At 34.8% G+C, this 23,994-nt stretch overlaps 1 protein-coding gene across 1 annotated transcript in view; it reads right to left on the reverse strand.

Annotated features, from left to right (window-relative positions):
* Positions 1 to 23,994, reverse strand: part of RIMS1 (regulating synaptic membrane exocytosis 1) — a 481,216-nt gene that overhangs the window by 263,381 nt on the left and 193,841 nt on the right. Inside the window, exons 4-5 of the mRNA XM_008568517.1 lie at positions 13,863 to 14,076; positions 10,965 to 10,976 (exon numbers count right to left, since the gene is read on the reverse strand). Of these exons, the coding sequence (XP_008566739.1) occupies positions 10,965 to 10,976; positions 13,863 to 14,076 (226 nt within the window). The remainder of the gene's footprint in view (positions 1 to 10,964; positions 10,977 to 13,862; positions 14,077 to 23,994) is intronic.

Genomic DNA, 23,994 nt, shown 5'->3' on the forward strand with positions numbered 1-23,994 from the left:
GTTTTAGGAAGACATGCCTAATAAACATTAGTTAGTTTCCTAGAATGAATAGCTGCAGCTACTGATATTACCATTTAATACACATATAAAGTGACAGAATTGAAAAGAAACTACTTCTTATTTCATTTAATTAACATTTACCCAACAAATATGAATTGGGTACATATTATGTGTCAAGCAATGTATTCATCATTGAGTATTCAAGGATGTACTTATTCTTTCCATAACTGCAAGAAACTCACAAATCAGAGCGGCATATGTTATAATGAGGAAGTGTATAAGTTGCAGAAAGAGCCATCTCTGCCTGGAACACTCAGAGAGCACCCCACATGGGAGATGGCATTTGGGTTGCTCTTGGCCTTTGGTAAACAGCTCTTCATCAGTTAGAAAATTTGCCCAAAGATATTTTGACACTGACAGAAACTAAAGAAAGGTACGAAAGTACAAAGGAAAAGATATATTCAGGGGGGGTTAGTAGTTATTGTAAGCTGGCAACTTAATACAATCTGTATTTGATGCATAAATCTCCTTTACAAGAACCCCCCCAATTGTCCTCTGATATCTAATAAAATTTTAGGCATCTCTAGCAACTGTAAATTTTAAAGAGAACTAAAATACATAGATTTCAGAAGATATACTCTTATGAGAAACAATTATACATTAGTCTGACATACAAATTAACAAATAATTGTAATAAGTAATAAAAGTTTGTATCCACTTATGAAAGCAAAAAACAGCAACAAACAAAACAGGGAACATACGTCAGATAATTTGAGTAAAGCAAGAAATGTTTGTGATCACGTATCTCAACCACTGACCTGAGGCTTGAATTACTGCCCTCCCTGAAAACCCACTGTGATACTGTCCACCAAGCACATCTTTTCCTTGTGATTATCATAACTAGATTAGATTGTACTGAGAAATATTATAATCATACTCTTGGCTCAGTGACTGACATTGTTGGTTTTCTATGTTTCTATTTTTTATTAAAAGACAGACATTTTCAGATTTCCTAGAACTAACTGAATAGTCATAAGGCACAATATTTTCTCCATGGAACAATTAGTGTTTTACTGTTATCCACATAATTTGCTGCAACAGTATTTTATTGGTTAATAAAAACACTTGATCGATTTCATAAAATTAAGTCTTTTACAACATAGATGTTCATAAATTAAATGCACAAAATTATTTTTCCATCATTATAATATAATTTAAATGGAAGGTATTTTTTGTTATTGTTTTGCTTTGTTTTGTTCTTGGTGGCTGGCCAGTATGGGGCTCTAAACTCTTGAATGGAATATTGAAAACCAAATATTTGTTGTTGAAGGTTATGTATGAAAAAATTATTGCATATATATATCACACAGCAACAAAGTAAACTGTTCAATGATTAAATTTAATTATTAAATGCCATAGTAAGGAGATATTCACATATAAATCAAGGACTTCTTAAGATTTAGATACCTAACTTCAACTTATGGCAAGAAGATTTAGATATATTTTTTAAAGTTTTTTGAATATTTGAAAAACTACTCTAATAAATTGAGAAGGTATTTTGCAAAGTTTAAAAATATCTTCAAACTACTCTAATAAATAGAATATGAGGAATGATCATGGCCTAGCAGACTTGTGGCTTGTAAGCAAATGGGCACAAGATGCTGTTGGCACTAAAAGGTTTGGGTAGAAATGTTAACTAAATTATCAGACAGTTGTCATCCTACACACTATGAAGGAGTTTTAGCGAATTCTATTCTATAATATAACATTCCATAAAAATTATTATATAGCAATATAGCAATATATTTATATTATACATACACATACATAGACACACTTTTAAGCTGAATTTATTAAATAATAAGCTTGTGTTAAAAAGGGTTTGTTATATACATTTTATATTAACCATTGAACCTAATGTAGCCATGATTAAATGAATGAATTCAGTCCCTGAATAAATGAATGAGTGAGTGCATGTTTACCCAGGGAAAAACTTTGCTTTTAATTATCATAATTAGTTCTTCATGATTACATTGTGTAGTGTTGAATATATTAATTACCCTGATTTGAGCATCACATATTGCACACAGGTATCGATATTCAACGTGGTATCCCACAGATACATACAATAAATTATATTTTGGTAAAAGAAAAACATAATTTTTGTTGCTGCTTGGTTAAGCAAAATTTAGCTTAATGATTGTGAGCAACTGATTTCTTTTGAATACTGAATAAGCTTAAAATTAAACTGAACAGAAAGAGAGCACCTTGGCAAGCATCATCATCAATAAATTGCATTTATTCGAAAGATTGAGAAAATAATTTTGAAAGAAAAATAATTATATATAAGACTCCTGTTGGGATAAAAACTTACAACTGAATAAATAAATGAATAAAAAATAAGTAAATGAATTAATAAGTGAATGGAAGAATTAACATAGAATTATAAAGAGTCTATTTGAGTAGCTCCTCTAGAATGGTGATGTAAGGAGCTCTGCAGACCACTCCCCAGCAAAACAGTCATAACTTATAGATGTTATTCTTTTAAAGCAGCATTTAAAGTCTCTGAAATTGTCCAAAGGAAATGTAGAAAATGGAGAAACATTTACTCAAGAAACTCTACTAAATTTCTGTAAGAACAGCAAGTCTGTGGCAACTGAGCCGCACTACCTTCCATTTTTCTTCCCTTCCACCTCAACAAGATGGAAGTTCTATTTTGGGTGGGTACAGCCAAGAACAAGGGTTTTCTCCCTCCACAGTTTCCATTTGAGAACTATATGCCACAGAGATAAAGGCTACCAACATTTCTCATCCTCACTTCCAGCTCCTTGTTGCAGAGCTGTATTACAGGCAAATGCAGTTGAATGGTCAAAGCTCCCTTCCTCCACCTATCTACCAATTGTAGCATTGACACTCTACTTCAGGTGTGGCAGGACAAGATTATTGGACCCTTATTGTATTCACCCCAGCTGGCTTGTAGGGTGGAGGTTCTATGCCAAGAAAAGCAAGCAAAGAAGACCAGGGGCTACTGATTCTATTCAGTGCCCTACCAATAAAGTAGGGTTGTCTATCTGCTGTTTCTAACCCAGCTCCAGACATTGGTGGAGATGTTTTGACTGGGAGGAAGCGAAGGTCATAAGAATAGAAAGCTCTATAGCATTCCCTAAGTAGACTGACTTTATTTGGAACAGAGGTTGGGAAAATTCAAGCATAGCAGCACTGTCAGAAACAATGGATATACAGATTCAATGCAATCAAATACATCAAAATACCAGTAACATTCTTCACAGAAAAAGAAAAAACAATACAAACATTCATATGGGACAACAAAAGACTCTGAATAGCCAAAGCAATCTTGAGAAAATAATAACAATAATAATAAAGCCACAGGCATTACACTACCTGACTTCAAATTATACTACAAAGCTACAGTAACCAAAACAGCATGATACTGGCATAAAAACAGATACTCAGACCAATGGAACAGAATAGAGAACTCAGAAATCAACTCATGCACTTACAGCTAACAGATCTTCGACAAAGGCAAGAAGAACATACATTGAGGAAAAGACTGCCTATTCATTAATTGGTTCTGGGAAAACCAGTCATCATAGTCATCATATGTAGAAGAATGAAACTAGACCCATACCTCTCACCATATACCAAAATTAACTCAAAATGGATTAAAGAATTAAATATGCATTCTTTTTTTTTTTCTTTTTTTTTTTGAGACCGGCCGCACCGCGCTCAGCCAGTGAGCGCACTGGCCATTCCTATATAGGATCCGAACCCATGGCGGGAGCGCTGCTGCGCTCCCAGCGCCGCACTCTCCCGAGTGCGCCACGGGCTCAGCCCAAATATGCATTCTGAAACAATAAAACCCCTTAAAGAAAACGTGGTGGAAACACTACAGGAAGTAGGAGTGGGTACAGACTTCAAGAATATGTCCCCCAAAGCACAGGCAACTACTACAGTTAATAAAGTGAAAAGACAATCTACAGAATGGGAGAAAATATTTGCAAACTATGCATCCAACAAGGGATTAATATACAGAATATACAAGGAGCTCAAACAACTTAACAGTAAAAAAGCAAGTAACCTGATTATAAAATGGTTAGGAGCTGAATAGGCATTTCTCAAAGGAAGATATATAAATGGCCAAGAGAAACATGAAAAAATGCTCAACATCACAAGGAATGGGAATGGGGATCATTGTCCAGATTTGTTACAATGGCTGAAAACTACCCAACTTTGATGAAAAGCATTAATGTGCACACCTAAGAAACACAATGAACACAAAGAGATCCATACCCAGATACATACACGTAACAGTAAATTTTGAATGACAAAGACAGAGAAATTTTTAAAAGCAGCATGAGAAAATTGATCCATTATGTACAAGAAAACCCTAATAAGATTAACAGCTGACTTCTTATCAAAAACAATTAAGCACAGAAAGCAGGAGGATGATATACACAATGTGCTGAAAGAAAAAAACAAAATAAACTCTCAACTGAGAATCTTATATCCAGGAAAGCTATCTTTCAAAAATGAAAGTAAAATAAAGACTTCCCAAGAAAACAAAAGCTGACAGAATTCATTACTAGAAGACCCACCTTAAAGAAATACTAAAGGAAATTCTCGAGGTTGAAAGTGACACTAGACAGTAATATAAATTCACATGAAAAACAAACAAACAAAGAATACTGCTAAAGATAATTACATAGGTTAGTATAAAGTATAATTTTATATTGGCCTTCCTTTGCTCTCTTAAATGATTTTTTTTTTCCTTTTTTTTTTTGTCTTTTTTTGTGACTGGCAACGGATCGCAACCCTCAGTGTCGCACCCGTACTGGACCGGGACTGGCAACGGGATTGCAACCCTCGTTGTCGCGCCTGCACCTCGCTCAGCCAGTGAGCGGTCGGTCTGTATGTGGGATCCGAACCCTCGGCAGGAGCGCCACCGCGCTCCCAAGTGGCACACTGTAGCAGCGTGCCACCGGGCCGGCCTTAAATGATTTTTTTAAATTGTATAAAACAATAGTCATACAATAGCATTGTTGAGCCTGTAACATATAGAAATAAAATACAGTTTTGACAATAACAGCACAAAGCAAGTAGGGAAAGCAGTGTTGTATTGGAGTAATGAAACACCGCAAGACACTAACTCAAACCCACAGGGAGATTAAAGAGAACCAAAAGTAGTAAACATCAATGTTAATAAAACAGATCTGAAAACTATATACTTACTCTCATTTCTTCTCTCAGTTTCTTTAAAAGACATAAAATTATATAAATTAATAATTATAACAATGTATTGTTGGGTTTGTAACATATGCAGACACAGTACATATAAGAATAATAGCACAAAGAAGGGGGAGGGCAGAATAGAGTTATACAGAATTAACATCTCTCTCTCTCACTGGAATTAAGATACTGTACATGTGAAGTAGATTTTGATAAGTTAAGATGTATATTGAAAATGCTAAAGGTATTAAGAAAATAACTCATAAAATATAGTGAAAAAGTCACTGAAATAACTAAATTATGACTACAAAATACTCATTTAATGCAAAAGAAATCAGTAAAAGAAGAATAAAGGAACAAAAAAATAAGATAAAAATAAAAATAAAATAGGATACAAATAAAATTATGTTAATAATAACATTAAATATAAATGTATTAAAGGATCAAATCAAAAGTCAGAGATTGTCAGACTGAATAAAAACAGAAACGGAAACAAGAAACAAGACTCGAGTGTATACTATCTATCTATAGGAGACCCACTTTGGATTAAAAAATAACAATAGGATTAAATTAAAAGTATGGAAAAAAGACATACTATCTAAACAGCAACCATAGAGAGCTGAAATGATTATGTTAACATCTGACTAAATAGGCTTGTGAATATAATACATTCCCCACTAATATCAACAATGATAGGGAAGCAATCCGCTAATGAAATCTGCTGATGCACATCAGGGATATATTGAAAGTTGGGTGGCAGTTGACAGAAAATCTGGTTGTTAGTTTTTGTGTCTGTTTGAATACTACTAAAAGCTCACATCACTAGAGAAAATATCTTGTATACCATGAAAAAAATAGCTTTTTATACAATGGGCTTAAGTGCCTGTTAATTTTGGACCTATGGTTGAGAGGTAAAACTGAAGCTGCTAGTTCTCTTTGTGTGTTTGAAAAATAGTCTTTTCAATTGGTGATAAAAAAAATCTCTTACTGTGTTTGCACCCCAGGAATAGTTAACCCAGACAGGTAGTAGATTATAAGTTATCTTAAATCTCAGAGTTCCTGTTCTGATTGACTTATATAGATGAATAAGTACTTATACAGTTCTAATTTAGGAAAATAGAGAATCCCCAGAGAAGGAAAATAACTGAACTTCTAATACTCTGAATATGCTAGCAGCCAAATAAAAATCCTTTCTCAAGAAATGGCTACCTAAGAAGCATTTTTATGTAAGAATATAAACCCACGGGCCGGCCCGGTGGCGCACTGGAGAGTGTGCCGCTTGGGAGCGTGGCGGCACTCCCGCCGAGGGTTCGGATCCCACGTGGAGACCGGTTCCCGCTCACTGGCTGAGCGTGGTGTGGGCGCAACACCGAGGGTTGCGATCCCGTTACCGGTCAGTAAAAAAGAGACAAAAAAGGAAAAAAAAAAAAAGAATATAAACCCACAGAAAGTGAATCACTGGAGATATCAAATTAATTTGATAATTTTGGATTAAAATAGCTTTATGAAAACCACAAGGAGATACTACTTTTCTTCACATGCAATGTGATGAATATTAATAAAAAAGACAGACAATAACAAGCTCTGGCAAAAATGTGGAGAAATTGGAACCCTCATTTATTGCTGTTTGGGAAAAGTTTGGAAGTTCCTCAAAATATTAAACATAGAGTAATCATACGACACAGCAATCTTCGGTTTGTGAACAAGAGATTTGACAATTTATGTTCACAAAAAATCAGGAAGTCGTTCCTTTGTTTAGTCTTTAGCTTTGTGAAAGCTGTTCCTTCTATAGCGATTTCCCTATACTAGAAAAGGCTAATTTTCTACATCCTGGTGTAGCTCCCTTATCCCTACCATGGATTCTTATTTAAAAGTTAGTTGCAGGGGCCAGCCCGGTGGCACACCGCTACAGTGCGCTGCTTGGGAAGCGCGGCGGCGCTCCCGCCGAGGGTTTGGATCCCGCATACAGACTGGCCGCTCACTGGCTGAGCGAGGAGCGGGGGCAACACTGGGGGTTGCGATCCCGTTGCCGGTCCCGGTCCGGTACGGGCGCGACACTGAGGGTTGCGATCCGTTGCCGGTCAAAAAAAAAAAAAAAAAAAAAAAAGTTAGTTGCAAACTTATACTGTCCAGAAACAGATTTTATAATTGTATTAAAATATGACACGGGGGAAGGAAACAAAACCAAGACTAACCTCCTAATGATTATTGGCAAACATTTTTCTAACAGTAATGCTAAATGAAGGAGATTAAAATTCCTTGAAAAACAGTGAAGCAAAATTTGAAAACAGATTAACAGTGAAGCAAAATTTGAGAACAGATTTGTAATAAAAATTCACAGCTTTCTGAATTATGTCACATAAAAGTTTTCACAACTTGATGTTTTATTTCTTTCTAGGATAAGCACAGCAAAACCAGATGAGATACCTTGAGAAATCTAATCAACCAAACTGCCTAATGAAAGTTCTCTTGACACATCCTAACATTTCCTTATTCATATTTATCTATATGTATAAACTATTCTGTATAGGCTTATATTATCTTTCTGGGAAGAATCTCTAAGAGAACTTCTGTCAGAGAAATCCATCAAAGCATGTAGAAAACAAAAGAACAAATAAAAGTGGGTCTAAGCAAACTCTTATAATCATTTTTTCAAGAGATTAAAGGTTGTAAATTATGATCATATGCATTATCACGCCATGGACTAAATATAGATAGATAACTCTGAGAAGATTTTTCATAATAAGAATAAATATTTAATGCAATCATGCAAATCATTTTTAAAATGGTATGATTCTACTGACTTGCTTGCTTTTATCTAATCCAAAATATCCAAAATCATCACTTTGGTATTTAAGAGCAGAGTCTTTGAGGGTGAAGTTTTTTATGCTAAGAATCAATTGTCCCACAGGTAACAATTATAAAGCCAGTTTCTCTCTATTGGTACTGTCCCATCCTACCCAATCCCCACCTTTTATAAGCTTTTTATATAAAAATATATTTGATACATCAACATATCAATTGGCATTATTTTTAAAAACAATCATCAATGAAAAGTTATGAGGAGCCCATTTAGAAACACGTGAATCTACAAACAGTGCCTCATTAATTATTACCTTGATATAAAAAAGTACTTTTTACATATGATATTTAACAATTTTTTTATATTTTTGGTGGCTGGCTGGTATGGGGACCTGAACCCATAGACCTTAATGCTACAGGCTGTGCTCTATTCAACTGAGCTAACCAGCCAGCCCCTACACATGATATTTAAAAAGTAGGTACGAACAGGTTTCACATTTTGAGAGAATAAGAACGTGGTAGCATTCTATTTTTCAGAGTAGTACTAACATTTATTATGAAATAACCTTAATTTATAAAACCTGACACATTTTTGTGAAAATATAGATAAAATAGAAATATTGCAAGTTCATGTTTAGTTGTTATAAGTCAATCCTCCCAACAACAACAACAACAAAAAATGGATGAAAATGTATGTGGAAAATCCCAAAGGAATTTAATTTGTAGGATTCAATTCAGCTGGCTTAGCAATAGCAATGTGTTAATGTTATCAAGGAAGCTATCTAAATTCAATCCTCTGCTACCAAATAGAAAGTAAAACAAAGATAAAAGCAATGTAAACAGCCTCTGGGGAATTCTACAGTATTCCTATATATTTAGGCTTAGAAGAGTAAAGTAAAAAATATAATTTTATCAATGAGAGTATGCATCTGCATGAAATAATTTCCTATTATAAACTATTACACATGCCCTTTGCAAAATGATTCTGTATGACAGCTATTTTCTTCATAAGCATGTAAACAATTTGTCAAGTTATTATTAGATGTGATTTGGGCTAAAGGTGAATTTTTAAAATAAAATACTGCTGGGCTGAAAAAATATTGTAATTAATAACTTTTGCTGACCTTAATAAAGAAGATATTATATATTGGCTATCTTTAGGTCTTCATATCACATACTCTAATTAAATCATATTTATTCACTAATCTAACAGACCAAGTAGAATTCATGATTACTACGTTGGTTAACATAAAGATTGCTTTTAGAAAAGTTTTATTCACTTCTATTCTTCTCTTTTCACCCATAACAAGAGACACACACACGCATGCACACACACCCGTAAATTATAATTTCTCTACCCAAAATAAAAGAGCTCACAGGAATAGGGAAAGGACTGGCAATCAAGTACTTTGTTCTAATACTTGGTTATTCTCTTTAACATTACTAAAGCAAAATCTAGCTTTAGTTTCCTGGGACCAGAGATGTAATTCATTGAACTGCCACAATAAGCTACAAAGGTTTTTAAAGAAATTATGACTGGGTATTTAAGAATGAAGCGGTAGATATATGCATTCTAATCAAAGCGAAGAAAATGATTAAAAACGATTGTAATTGACAGGTCTTTCTACTCTATTCTTAGTGTGAGAACCAGAAAATCAACCTGAATTCTCTTTACAAAGTCAGTAATCATAAGCACAAATAACCTACCCTTGTGGGAAGTGCTGTGAAAGAAGCAATGTCTGGCCAGCCCTTCAGGAATAGCTGAAGTCTTCCCCCCAAGTCTGCATAACACCAGCATTCTTATTTACTTACACTTTTATTCTTTAAAGGAATTTGAATTGTCTATATTTCAAATGTAGACCCATACAATGTAACAATATTCATGAAACCACAGGTGTGATATTCTAGTTATATTTTCTAATTGCAGTAAAATAATATCCCCTAAAATTGTTCCACATACCACCAATAGTATAGGCAAAACATTTAGTGAAAGCAGACTACCTTACATCATTTTTCAAAATGATTTCTTTTTCATAGAAAAAATGGATGAACACATACTAGCATCAAGTTTAAAAACACAGACTAATGTTCAATTTAATGTCATGCTTGCTAATTATGCACTGCACTACATCATTTAAGCTTTAAGAAATTTGAACAAAGGCGGCTAAGTTGATATATTGAACCTGAAATACTCATTGCCTCAGTCTCATATTGGGAGATTTACTGAGTTGTGAGGAAGTTGTAAGTTACACCCAAAGAAGGAGTATAGTATGTATATGAAGGAGAGGCTGACTGAAGGTTCCACTTGAATCCTGTCTTCCCAGGTACAAGCAGCCTGGGTGGTATGTACAGTTGATAAGAGTCAAGAGTGACCCCCCTAAGGAGTGATTTCTCTGTGTGAGGGAGAAGAAAAGGGCAAAATGCGGTTCAATATGACAACTCTGCTACTTGTGTTCTATAGAAAAATAATTACATTTTGAGCTCTTGATTTAAATTTGATCCATTCTCTCTAAGTCAGTACATTCCATTCCTTCTGCAATAAAGTTTCAAATCACCTACCTATGCATCTGAGTGCTGAGCAAAGTGGAGCCCATTAGAGTTTATTGTTCCTGAAGGCAGATGAAATAATCATCAAAACCCTATAAGCTAAGGCAAATGAGCTCATGATATAAATTATATTAAAATTTTCACTGTCCTCATGAACTCAAACTACCCAGACTTTACCTACTAATATAAAATTCTGTAATGCTCCTAGATGCTCATCTTATTTTTTAATGAGAACTGGGAATGAGTTCTTCTGAGCATATAATTTCTTTGTGAAACATAGTGATTAACAACACTAGGTGCAATATTCACTTAATAAAGTTCACAACAATATAGTAATAAATGATGGAAAAGAAAGCATGAATTCTAACCACTTTGTCCTCCTTTGGGAAAGCGTCCAAGGAAGCAGAGTAGAGAGAGAAAAAAAGAGTAGAAAAACAAAAATCAGCAATATATTAATAAATTGTTTTTAAGAACACAATTATGTGTTTCTTCATAGTGTTAAAACACAGATTTTTGAAAAGTAAATGTTTACTCTTCCTAAGAAATAGCCAGTATTCAATTCTTCATTGAAAATGCACACATATCGGTCCTTCTATACATTATATACAAACTTGGGCACAATAATACCCTAAATTTTTAGAATTTGGATTAGTAAATCTACATTTAAGATATTTTTCAGAAAGAAAGGTTAATTTACTACCACCAGGTCTACCTATAATTGAAAAGAAATATTTTATTAAAATGCATAAAATTGTACGGATAATTTTACTAAATTACTGTTAAAATATTTATAGTCACAATTTGGAAACATCTAATAATGGAAAATGTTTGTAATAAATAAAAGTATGTAGAGAAATATGTTAACTATTTTAGCCATAAAGTATTCCACAAGAAATATTTTTTAGTAATATACATTTCAACATTTGTTATAGGAAAAACCAGTTTTATACAATTTTTTTGTTTTATGCCAAAGGTGAAATATTTAAGTTGTGCTTTCTTTAATTTTGTTCCTTTATTTTTTCCAAAAATGAATAGGTTTAGTAAAGATGGATGACCTACAAGAGGCCTGAGTTTTTTTCAAAAGTGTAAGCACCTCCTAGCTCAATTTTCTTTAACCACCCTCTCCTTTTTAAAACCTGAGTTTGACCCTGATGATTTCAATATATCAATAGTTAACTGTATTGCTATTGGCTTGCCTCAGACCTATAATAGGAAGTTAAAAGCATTGGACAGCTATGGGTGCTCGGCCAGCACTAACACTCAGCTGATTTATATCTTTGCCAGCACCTTTCAGGGCTCTTCCACATGAATTGTTAAATGTTACCTCCAGGTCTCATCTATGAGAATTCAGTGCAAAATAGTGTATTTGAGAACACTAAAAAAGGGGAAATTAACAAATAGACCTCTTTACTTCCTTTGTGCCAGAGACGATCCTAATACCCAAGTTTGTTCTGGAAAGACTTTAAGATGGCATGTGAGGGTTGACTATAACAAATCACTTTCAAGAGGGACAAAGAGAACTTATGTAGTCATACATGAAACCTAAAGAAAGGTCTCACCCTAAAGTATAAGATATCTTTTATACTCAATGCCTTAATTCCATTGGAAGAGATTTCAGAATATCCTTCTTATAACTCAAATAGACTACCAAAGAATAAGATGTTGATTGGGAGGTTTGTTTTCATTTTAACTGTGATTTTCCAAACTAGGAAAATATCAAGAGTACTTAAAGCTTTCATGGTATTTTTAAATATGACTTTGTATTATATTGAATTCTCTACATAAACAGATAATATGAGTTTTTTTTTTATTAAAGAAACACTGGGAATTCTTTAGCTACATGGTAATCGTAACTGTTCTATATTACACTGCAGATCTATGTCAAAGAAAACTCACCCAGATTTCCCTAGAAATAATTCTCCTATACTAACATAGGGAGTATGATAGAGTACAACATTAAAAGTGTACTCTAAATTAAATATTTATTAGAATTAGTCTGGTATTTCATAAATCATAATATTGGGTCCTGCTATATTAGCATCTTTTTTTTTTTCCTTTTTTGTCTTTTTTTTACTGACCGGTAACGGGATCGCAACCCTTGGTGTTGCACCCGCACCGCACTCAGCCAGTGAGCGGGAACCGGTCTCCACATGGGATCCAAACCCTCGGCGGGAGCGCCGCCGCACTCCGAAGCGGCGCACTCTCCAGTGCGCCACCGAGCCGGCCCTATATTAGCATCTTTAAGCTTCAAAAAATTGCATATGTTTAAAGTACTGGCCTAACAGAGGAGCAACTCTTATTTAAGCCAAATAAGGAAAGTGCATCAGGGGAGAATACAGTCATCCTTCGGTATCTGTGGAAGATTCGTTCCAGGACCTCCCTCAGATACCAAAATCCATGGAAGTTTAAGTCCCCAATATAAAATGTTCTAGTATTTGCATATAACCTGTGCACATTTTCCCATATTTGTTAAATCATTTCTAGATTACTTATAATCCCTAATACCGTCTAAACTCTATGAAATAGTTGTTACACTGTATTGTTTAGCAAATCATGACAAGAAAAAAAAAAGTCTGTACATGTTCAGTGCAGACACAATTTTAGAAAAAATATTTTTGATACCCAATTGGTTGAATCCTCGCATGCGGAGCCCTGGGGTATGAAGGGCTGACTGTAGATAGAGAAGAAAACAAGACGTGCAAACCTCAAAATCAAAAAAAGTGTATTTTGACATGCTTTTTAAGTATCCCAATAATTCTCATGAGATGAACTTGGCACTCTATTTCTTTAACATGGTAGCAAATCTGAAATGCTGTGACAGAGGCTAATCACTGTATAGTATATTATCCCGGATTAAATTTAGTGACACAATTTACCCTGCATCTTACCTTCATTCAATCCGAAAACGAATGTAGCTGAAACTAAAAGTAGTTAACTGTTTTTTACAAGAAGAATTTGTTAGAACAACTTTCAAGAGTTTTATAATTCATGATGGTACTAAATCTACATTTACTAGGTTCTTCAGAAAATAAGTTCGCTTTCACAGGTAATCTACTATTGGTTGAGTAGGAATAATTTATTAAGATACACCCATATGGAAAATATCTCTTGAATTAATTTCATCACTATTGCACTACTATGCGCCTTATGAAAAACACGAACTAAACGAAGGGCACATGAATGTGCACGTTCATGCAGCGTCTGCTTTCTAACATGCACGCTTTTTCTCATGCTCGGGAGGCGTAACGGTTTCTATCCACACTCACGTTGTTCGACCGCAGAGACACGCGGCCTCCACAGCGGGCGCAGAACTTGGTGCGGCAATAGGAGCAGAGATGGCCGCACCCATCCGCAAACTTTGTTTTATGACAGATTCCACAAGTCGGGGCATCGTCCTTGTGCTCGCCCTGGTAACGCCGCGCTTCTTCTCCTATTTTTCTCACTTGTTCCTTATAGCTTTCAAATTGTTGATGCAATCTCCTGGACAAAAGAGAAAATGTTAGCAAACTAAGTAAACGATGGAAGACAAAAACAAAAACAAACAAACCAAACATTTTTTTCCTAACAGAATGGAAGTGTAGCTATTTGAACTAAAGCAAAACATACAGAGCTATCATTAGCATGTATTCCACTAGTCCCAGTTTCGCTAACTAGCACTGACCGTGTACTAGGGTACCTCAGATAGAATTAAAGATAGGAGTCTTTCCATGAACACTTTGAAGTACCCTCACCTAAGTAAAATTTATATAAACACTGTTTGTCCCCATCAGTGGAATTTGTGTATCCACTCCATGCATCTGCTTCTATGTTTAAAGTGGTTTTCAAAATATTTCAGCTGGGAACTCGACACTTTACAAGTATACCCATGTGTGCATGTAACTGAAGCAAAAATTACACAAAATATTTAGCCTAACTATATATGGTGTACTCTGATATTTTCTACCCTATTCCATGTTTTGTACTGAATACAATTCAAAATTAAGTTTGTCACAGTAAACTGATTCCATGACCCACTATTCAGACATGATATATACTTTGAAAAATACCATTTTAAACTACATTGTTAGTCAATGTGTCTTCCACAAGATGTCTCTCTTCACCCCCATTCCTGGAGACTACTTATCTATTTGGCATCAAATATCTGATTTAATACAGTATGCAAAATGTTAGCTAATACGTTATGTTTGAGCTTGCAAGTCCTTCCATGCCGCATTAAAAGTTCTAAACCATGCCTTGCAAGTCTTCAGAATTTTACACACACCAATTTTTCTTGATCTCAGTCAGGTTATATAAGGGTTGCTACCATTCTTTGTTGATACCTATTGTTGGTGGGACGACCAAAGTTTGAGGCGAATCATTTCTCATAAGAGCACTCACATTTAATATGATTCAAGTCTCCTCCCCTTTCTATCAGTTCAAATCCCTCAATCTTAAATTGCCACAAATAGAATGGTTTGCTGTTCTGAATAGAGCACTATGACATCCAGTGAATTCCTCAGTGAGAGGATGTCTTAGTTTTGTAAATGAGAACCAAGAGAGTTGTCCTAAGTCTAGCCAATCATCATCGGCTGTTTCTCCAAAAGAGAAACTCCTGGGAAATGGCTGATCTAATTCATCCGTGTATCTGAGCTAGTTTGTTGGATTCGAATATTCCCTAGGACAGAGATTACACAGATGCTATTGTTAATTCAGGCAGTTAGCTTGATGTTCTCCATCTAAGACAACTGTAGGGAACTGGTACTTCCTGGAAACAGAATCAAGTAAGTTATGTCCAAGCACCATTGTGTTTGAGGTCCTGGGATTTCATTATGTTTTCCTTTTAACATCTAACAGCTCTTCAGTAGGACCTTAATGATTAATTTTAAAATTCTCAAATCATTTTCCTGCTTTGCCAACTGACATTTTTTCTATTCCCATAACTAAAGCAAACATACATGCACTAGCACATAATGTAATTTAGGATCTGAAACCCTTCCCAATTTAAAGGCAGCTTATTTTGGTCCATAGAGGAATATATGTGATATTTTATTTAATGAATGCAAGAATATCTGGTCAATTTATTGAAGAGTTATTTGATACATTAAATTTTTTATAGCTTAAATACCATTAATCTAGGGTCAACTGGCAGAAAACAACTGTAGATATCTATTATTCCAAAAGCTATTATACAAAATAGCACTGGAAATCTTATAGTTTCTATTGAAGAAAATAATCATCGAGAAATGGGAGCAAGGGAATATCTCCAATCGAAGAAACAGAAATAAACTCTAAGCAGAGAGGGAGAACATGAATAAATATTTATTGTGAGGATCACCAAGCTAAATCTACTTAAGGAAATATAAGTGAGAAGTAGAAAGTTAGGCTAAGGAAAAAGCTTCCCTATAAACTTATCCTATAATACAAAACATAATTTAGTATGCGTGTTGGCAAACTTTTCGGTAAAAGGCCGGATTTTAAATACTTTAGTCCTGTGGGCCATACCGTCTCCTGTTGCAACAACTCAACTCTACCGTTGCAGCAGAAAAGTAGCCACAGATAATATGTAACATGTAAATGAAAGAGTATGAATATGTTCCAATAAAACTTTACTTACAAAAATAGATGGCAGGCCAGATTTGGTCCATGGACTAGTTTGTCAACTCCTAATTTAGTGTATGCTTTATGCTAAGATATAATGGTTTGAAAACCAAAGACCCTTTGTATTTGTAAATTCAAATGTAAAGGAGTTTTATATGTTTTATAGGGCCCAATCAAAAGAGCATCTACTTCAGGAAAACTTTGTACAATATACATGTGCAGGGCACTGACCTCTGAGATAAAACTTCACTGCAATCTCATTGCATTTCATTTGGCCACTCACAGGTTGCTTAATTTTTTTCTTTTTCTTTATTTAACCATATACTATTATTACTTTTGTACATGACACTTCTCTTCTATCAGACAGTAAACAGTTTTAGAAATGCACAGTTTAGCAAATACTATTACATATACCTCCTTAGCAGTAGCTAATACATATTTGCTGAATGCAAAGTTTATATATATACATATATTTTTTCTTAGTCCATTTTGAGAAAAAAAATTTACAAACAAGTTCATATTGAGGACAAAATATCCTGAAAAATTCTAATTATACAATACACTAAAACTTCTGGATAAAATATTTAAAAGAATAAATTTTAATGCATGTTTGAGCTGGAGAAAAATTATGTGAAATCCTCAAAGGACAAAAATGAAATAGGACCAGTAATCTGGAAAAGTAATAGAGCTCTGAAGCAGACGGCTGCCCTGGGGACATGTACTGAGGCTCTGTGGCCATGAACTTCAGTTATGACTCTTGTACAGTGAACTAAAATAAAGTTTTGGTTAGGTAGACACCAAAAATAATTGAAATAGAGTATATAATATCCAAACCAGTAGTGGGAAAAACAAGGAATGAGAGAAAAGTCAATCCAAAAAAAGATAAGACGTAAAATAAATATTTAAACACAGACAAAGCAGAACGGTTAGAAATTACAGCATAAGATAGTAGAAACAATCTAACACATCAGGAATCACAAGTGTAATGGATTGTAAAATCATCATTAAAAGACAAAGATCACTACATTAGATTTATAGAACCCAGCTAAATAAGGTTTAGAAGAGATACAGTCAAAACATAAAGACACAGAATGTTTAAAATAAAAATACAAAAATGATAACAAAAGGGAAAGATTAATAAAAACAAACAAACAAAACCTGCTGTAGTATTTAAGTCAAAAGGCCTTACTAAAGATAAAGAGGTTAACATACTATTAAAAAGTATTCATTTCATGTTGCCAGTGACAATTCTAAATGTGACTGCAAATAACATATAAAGAAAAAAAATCTATAAAAATACTAGGATAAATAGAAAAATCCGCCTTCATAGTAGGATATTTTTATACACCTCTCTCTGTAATTGACAGATCAAACAGATCAAAAATAAATAATGACAGAGGATATCTGAACAACACAATTAATTAGATTAAACTAACTTAAGCTTTTGAGTTCTCTCTCTCTCTCTCTGTCTCTCTCTCTATATATATGCATAATACATAATTTTTATGCATATATAAAACTTTTCAAATCTTTTCCAACTAACTTAAGCTTTTGAGTTCTCTCTCTCTCTCTGTCTCTTTCTCTATATATATGCATAATACATAATTTTTATGCATATATAAAACTTTTCAAATCTTTTCCAAACCTCTAGGCCTCAAAAATACTGGAAATGTTATATTTCTTAAGCTGAGTGGGTGAGTACATCATGTATATTTTTTTCTTTTTCTTTACAATATATTTTACATATATTATATATAATATTCTCTTATATGTATGAAATAGTTCTACTAAAAAGAAAGAAAAAAATCAATTCTATCTCATCAAATATCATTAAATATCAAATGAGCACGATATGGAACTAAAAGAGGAATGTGTTTAACACCATTGAAACCTACAAAATTGGCTATCCATGCCATTTAATTAAGAAAAAATGAATATATTTAACCACCCAATAACTTTGTGAAGTACATAACATTATTATTCCCATTTTATTGGTTAGAAAACCAATTTTTGTCTGGGGCGTTGCTTTTATTTCCTACTTGAATATGTCATTCTAAACCCACATACTTTAGATCTTATATTGAGCTCACATAGAGAATGAAAATAAATACGATCCAACTTGCAAATTAAAGTGTTTCTGGAATCATGTAGGTGTTAATTACCAGTAATATCAACTTTTTATCATGGCTAATTGATGGTACGTGAACAAAAGCTGACGATGGAAAAGCAAAAGCTATGCTGATGAACTCATGCCATGAAACTTCTATAGATTTTTTACTCCTGCTCAATAATACTTCCATTCATATTTCAACTCCTCCATAGTATTTATTCCCAAACTCTTTCTCAAATTGACTTCAAGTCACTGTGTCCTCTTGAAAGACTCAAAATACTATTTTGATGATTTGTGGTCCCAGTGTAGGTTTCCTAAGTGCTCCTACATCTTAGACTGCAGGTAGCAATAGTTCCTTCTCCAGTAAACCACGATAAGTGCGTTGTTGGCAAGATGAGGTTTCTGGATTGAGGAGGTATGAGGGTGAGGTCTTTAGTTTCTTATTTTCTCCATGGGAGATCTTAGAGTAGTTCCTACGGAAAACAGCCACCAAGGACAGTGTTCTCCCCAGAGGGATACAACTAAGTGTCCTGGGGCAACTGTTCTCCAAGTGCTGGCCCTTGGTGGCCTGTACCCATCTATACCTCCTCTCACCTGGTAGAAATTCCTTCCTGGTTTCAGCAGTAGGCTGTTTTTATGCTACTGGTTTGGACATCCCAGCAGAGAGTAGAATGAGAGAAGGAAAATCATGCTGCTTCTCTAGAACTCTCTATGTCTTCAGATCTCTTTCTTCCTGGGTTTCTCCCTTATTCTGCACTGAAAGAAAAAGTCCAACTCAGATCCCTGTTAACCTATCCAAATTATTTCTGAGTACGCTTCTTTTTACCAGCAGACATTATAGAAAGGAAGGAGGGGGGAGGGAGCGACAGCATTCATTACTCCCAGTTCCTCAAAATCTACCTACTCCACAACCTGCAATGCTCTACTAAATTGTTCTCTTAAAAACCAGCCTTAATGCCCTTTTCTCAATCTGTATTCCCTTCACAATAGTCTGATATCTCACACTGTTGAGATGCTGTCCTCATAATAAAATCTGTCTTCGGAACTAAGATACTGGTAGTGAAACCATAAACAGAATACTTATTTTTTGTATCTGATGTTTTAATGCTTTAATCCATATCAAATATATGACAATGCTCTATTATGAATAATAAATGGAAATACATATTTTATTACATGTTATTCAGTAAACGTGGTGCTGCAAATGTAAAATCTTTTCATAAAATTTATTCATACACTTCAATTTTAGATTAACAATATATTATTGATTAGTGAGATTGACAAAATTTATGATCACAAATCACAGATTAAAATTATTTAGATAGAAAATGGAGAGTGTTATAAAATATGCAATGCTATCAAAAGAAGAGCATTGATATTTAAACTTGGATTTTCTCCCTGGATATAATTTTTTCCATTGTGTCAATATAATAATAATCATTGCATTGTTTAAATAACTGTGCACTCATTCAAGAAATTCTAAGATTCTACTTGTAAACAAGTTGTTTGAGTGATTAATGATAGATACTTTTAAGGAAATAAAGATGAATGCTTAAAAAGTTAAATATTTTGTAAATGTCTGAAAAGCAAAATATCATCCTATGAATACAAAATAAACAATTTAAGAAGGAAATTATTGATGATATTCTTACCAAATAATAAGTATTTGTTGAACACTTAATATAAATAAGATGCGTCGTAAGATGCTGAGCACAGCATCTCACTCATTTCTATCTTGTGTTTTAACTTCTTTCATCCCCAGAATGCCAAAAGGTAGAAGAAAATTCCACTCTTCTTCCTGGCTTTCCTTTTTAAAGTCTAGACACCAAGAGCTGGATTTTCCCAGAAGGGGAAGGGGTGGGAGCTAGTGCTTTAAAGTTTCAGAAGCCCAAGTGGCATATCCTGAAGGAAGACTTTCCCCAAGATGAAGAGAGTGGCAGAGACCAGGGTAGTTGGATGGAGCACCCTAAAATGAAGGATAGCTTCTGGGATGTGTATACCATGGTGGGAGGACATGGGTACATGGAAACAAGAAGAATGGCCTATGTTTCCCATCTCATCCTTAGCACAGAATACATACCTGGGCACTACCATGTGTTCACTTCACCAACCTTGGCTCACGGGCACCATCAAGGGCTCAGGAAGCTAGTGACATGGAGATTAAAGACAGGAGAGCTCTTCTGAGAATGCTGAACTAGTTAACAGCCTCCTAAAGATGTGGAAAATGTCCAATAGAGACACCTGACAATGACTGAAATTCAATGTTTTGCTAGCCTGATAAGTTGAAGCCTTTTACTTTCAAAATTTTGACAATCACATTCTATTGTTGAACTTAAATTCACATTAATCTCAACTGTAAAGCACAGTTTTTGACTTCAAGATATGAGCAGTCTAGGAAGTAAGTTATATGTAAATATAAATTAGCAGTTTATAGCAACAAATACCGAGTGACAAGGAAGGGCAGTAAGTCATGTATAGTTGTGCAGTTAAAAAACTGTTTCTTTTCCCTATAACACATCATTCTCTTTTTAGTGAAACTGTCTCTATGATTCCACCCAGTAAAATTTCATTGCATTTTAGTGATTGACTAAATTTTTTTAAATGATGTTTGACAATAATGGTCCCTTATATCAGAGTTGAGTTGAAAATAACAAGCATCACAGTCTTTGGGGCAAAAAGATCAAATAATGGAATTTTGTGGTATAAAATTGTTGGAAGGAGATTGGGAGTGGGGTCCTGGCTCTATCTCCAGGAATGCTCCCACCCTCGAACAAAACCACAAACTAGCTATTCAAAGTTCTTCTATCAGAAAGCTCCGGAATCAGAAAGCGACCATCCGAATGATTGGCATTAGTATCCCACCACCTCAGCCAGCTGAGGTGCCCTGATCTGGAAGCTACCACCAGAGCCACATAGAGCCTACTAAAGAGTTTCCAGGAAAATGATGCCCAGTATGCTGCTGTGGCTCTCCACATAACTCAGTTTTATTTCATGTATCATGCAAGTACATCTGACTGGTGGGACCTAAATCACATCTAGGATTCTAGCTGCAAGAGTCTGTGAAATGTACCTTTTAGATTTCTGGCTTCTTCATGAGATTCCCTAAAAAGATTTTGGAACAGATGTTCTAAGAGTCAGTCTTCCACTTAACTTATAAACCTCTGATGTTTGTCAAATTGCTAAATTCCTTCCACTGTAGCCTACGTGAGAAATATCTGAGTCTAAGATATCCCATTCATTTTCTCTCTATCTCTCTCTATTTTTCTCCCTTCCAAAGACATATTTTATTATGAGGACAGCATCTTGACAGTGTGAGAATAATGTAAGGGGAATACGAATTGAGAAAAGAGCATTAAGATTGGTTTTTAAGAGAGCAATTTAGCAGAGCATTGCAGGTTGAAGAGTAGGTAGATTTTAAGGAAGTGGCAGTAACGAATGCCGTTTCTCCCTCCCTTCCTTTCCTTTCCTTTCTTTCCTCCCTCCCTCCCTCCTTCCCTCCCTTTCTTCTTTTTTTCTTCTTTGTACACAAAGCACACTCTACTATGCGAAGCATTTTGTCTCCACCAGGAAGTTTTTTGACAGATTCAGTCACCTAAGAAAGTTACATATACATATATGTACTTGTGTCTGTCCAGTCCATTTCACCTAGTAAAAAAGCTGCAAGGACAGCAAATCAAGGTAAAACTCAGACTAAGGGGGCCGGCCCGGTGGCACACTGCTACAGTGCGCCACTTGGGAGCGCGGCGGCACTCCCGCTGAGGGTTTGGATCCCACATACAGACCGGTTCCCGCTCACTGGCTGAGTGAGGTGCGGGTGCAATGCCGAGGGTTGCGATCCCGTTGCTGGTCCCGGTCCGGTACGGGCGCAACACTGAGGGTTGCGATCCATTGCCGGACATGAAAAAAGACAAAAAGAAAAAAAAAAAAAAAAAAACTCAGACTCAGATACAAGACACATATACAGTCAAGCAAATGACAAAAAATTTCTTTCCATAGTGATTTGATGCATAGCACAAATCCAACACACTCAGACTCAGATACAAGACACATATACAATCAAGCAAATGACAAAAAATTTCTTTCCATAGTGATTTGATGCATAGCACAAATCCAACACATGTGATGAAGACCCTCATTATTATTAGCTGGGATTAATTCATCAGCTAACTAGGTTTCTTGCCAACGGGTTTCCTCACTCTAGTTCATCTTTCATACTGCCTGAATGATCTTTCCAATAAATAGGACCAATTTTGTCAATCTACTGCTAAAATGTCATCTCTGATGTAGTCCAATTCCTCATCCTGGGGTACGAAGTTACCACTTATCTATCAGCATCTCTCACATACATCTCATCTATCACACTACAGTCAGACTAAACTTTCTCTCTAATTATCAAATATGGTAGGATATCAATTCAGCAAACATATATTAAGCTCCACCTGCACAACAGGCACTGCTTGAGGCTCTAGAGATACAAAGAAAATATCATAAGATACCAACTTTCAGTTATTGTATTACTTTATTTAAGGCTTATTGATGAATATCATAAAATGGTCCCTTTCTTTTGTACATGAGGATTATCCTCCCACATTAGGCATTTTTTTTTTCTTTCAAGGCTAATATAATTTGATCATGAAAATAAAACTTGATTTATTTTAACAAAATGTAAACTTCTGGGCTCTGTTCACAAAATTAAGGAAGGCTTATATTAGTTTTCTTTTGTTGCTCAGAGGAACAATTAGTTCTAGTTAAAACATGTTAATTGTATTTTTGTAAGATGTTCATAATATATCGTACATATATTCCTATTTTAAATACAAGTTGTTTACAGGTTTCAGGCAAACAATATCCTTCAAAAGAAACTGATTGTGATTGCAAATGTATGTAACTCAGGTGAAATTACTTTTACAGCAGTGTATTTTCCCTTCATCCTTGAACTTACTGTTGTAGCTTGAACCCTTACCAAGTGTTACTTAAACTTTCACTTATCAGTAATTTGCTAATCTAAATTTGCTTAGGTTAATTTTTTACTTAACACTGACCGTAGGAATATAGTACCTGCATGCTATTCTCTTTCTGAGCACGGTGGCTCTCTTTTGAAAGAAGTTTGATTTATTCTACCCTTTGACTTTGTTGTCTGCTACAACCCTTGTGAATTATTCTTGAAATTTAAGAAATCTGGCTGTGCAAGCTTGAAACCAAGGCCTCCCACTTCTTTGCCAGTACTTGAGGTAACTTTTGGACATCATTTAAATACTATTCTCAGAGTGAGACAAGATAAAGGAAGGATTCCAAAACCCAGTGTTAAATGTAAATATTTTTAAAAATATAGACATAGGAGGAACTCTGAAGATTAATGGGCACAATTTTCTCATTTTTATAAATGAGAAAACGTAGGGCCATGCTTTAAGTGGCTCATATAAAGTTGGAAAAATGGCTTGTAATAATTAGGTCCTCTATTTCCAACTTTCCACTACACCATCCTATCTGCAGAATATTCATTTTAATTATGGCTAAAGGTATGAAAAGATTGCTTTGAGAGGGTTGTTTCTTTGGTATTCTTAAACTTAGTATGTATCAAAATGATCTAAAGGAGCCTGTTAAAATGCAAATTCCTGGACAACCCTACAGAGCTCTGATTAGTAGATTTGAGAAAAATTCCAGGAATCTGCCTTTTTAGCAGTCAATCCCGGAGATCCTGGTGCAGATTA

This window comes from Galeopterus variegatus, unplaced genomic scaffold (genome assembly GCF_000696425.1).
Source record: "Galeopterus variegatus unplaced genomic scaffold, G_variegatus-3.0.2 Scaffold419, whole genome shotgun sequence".
Taxonomy (NCBI): Eukaryota; Metazoa; Chordata; class Mammalia; order Dermoptera; family Cynocephalidae; genus Galeopterus; species Galeopterus variegatus.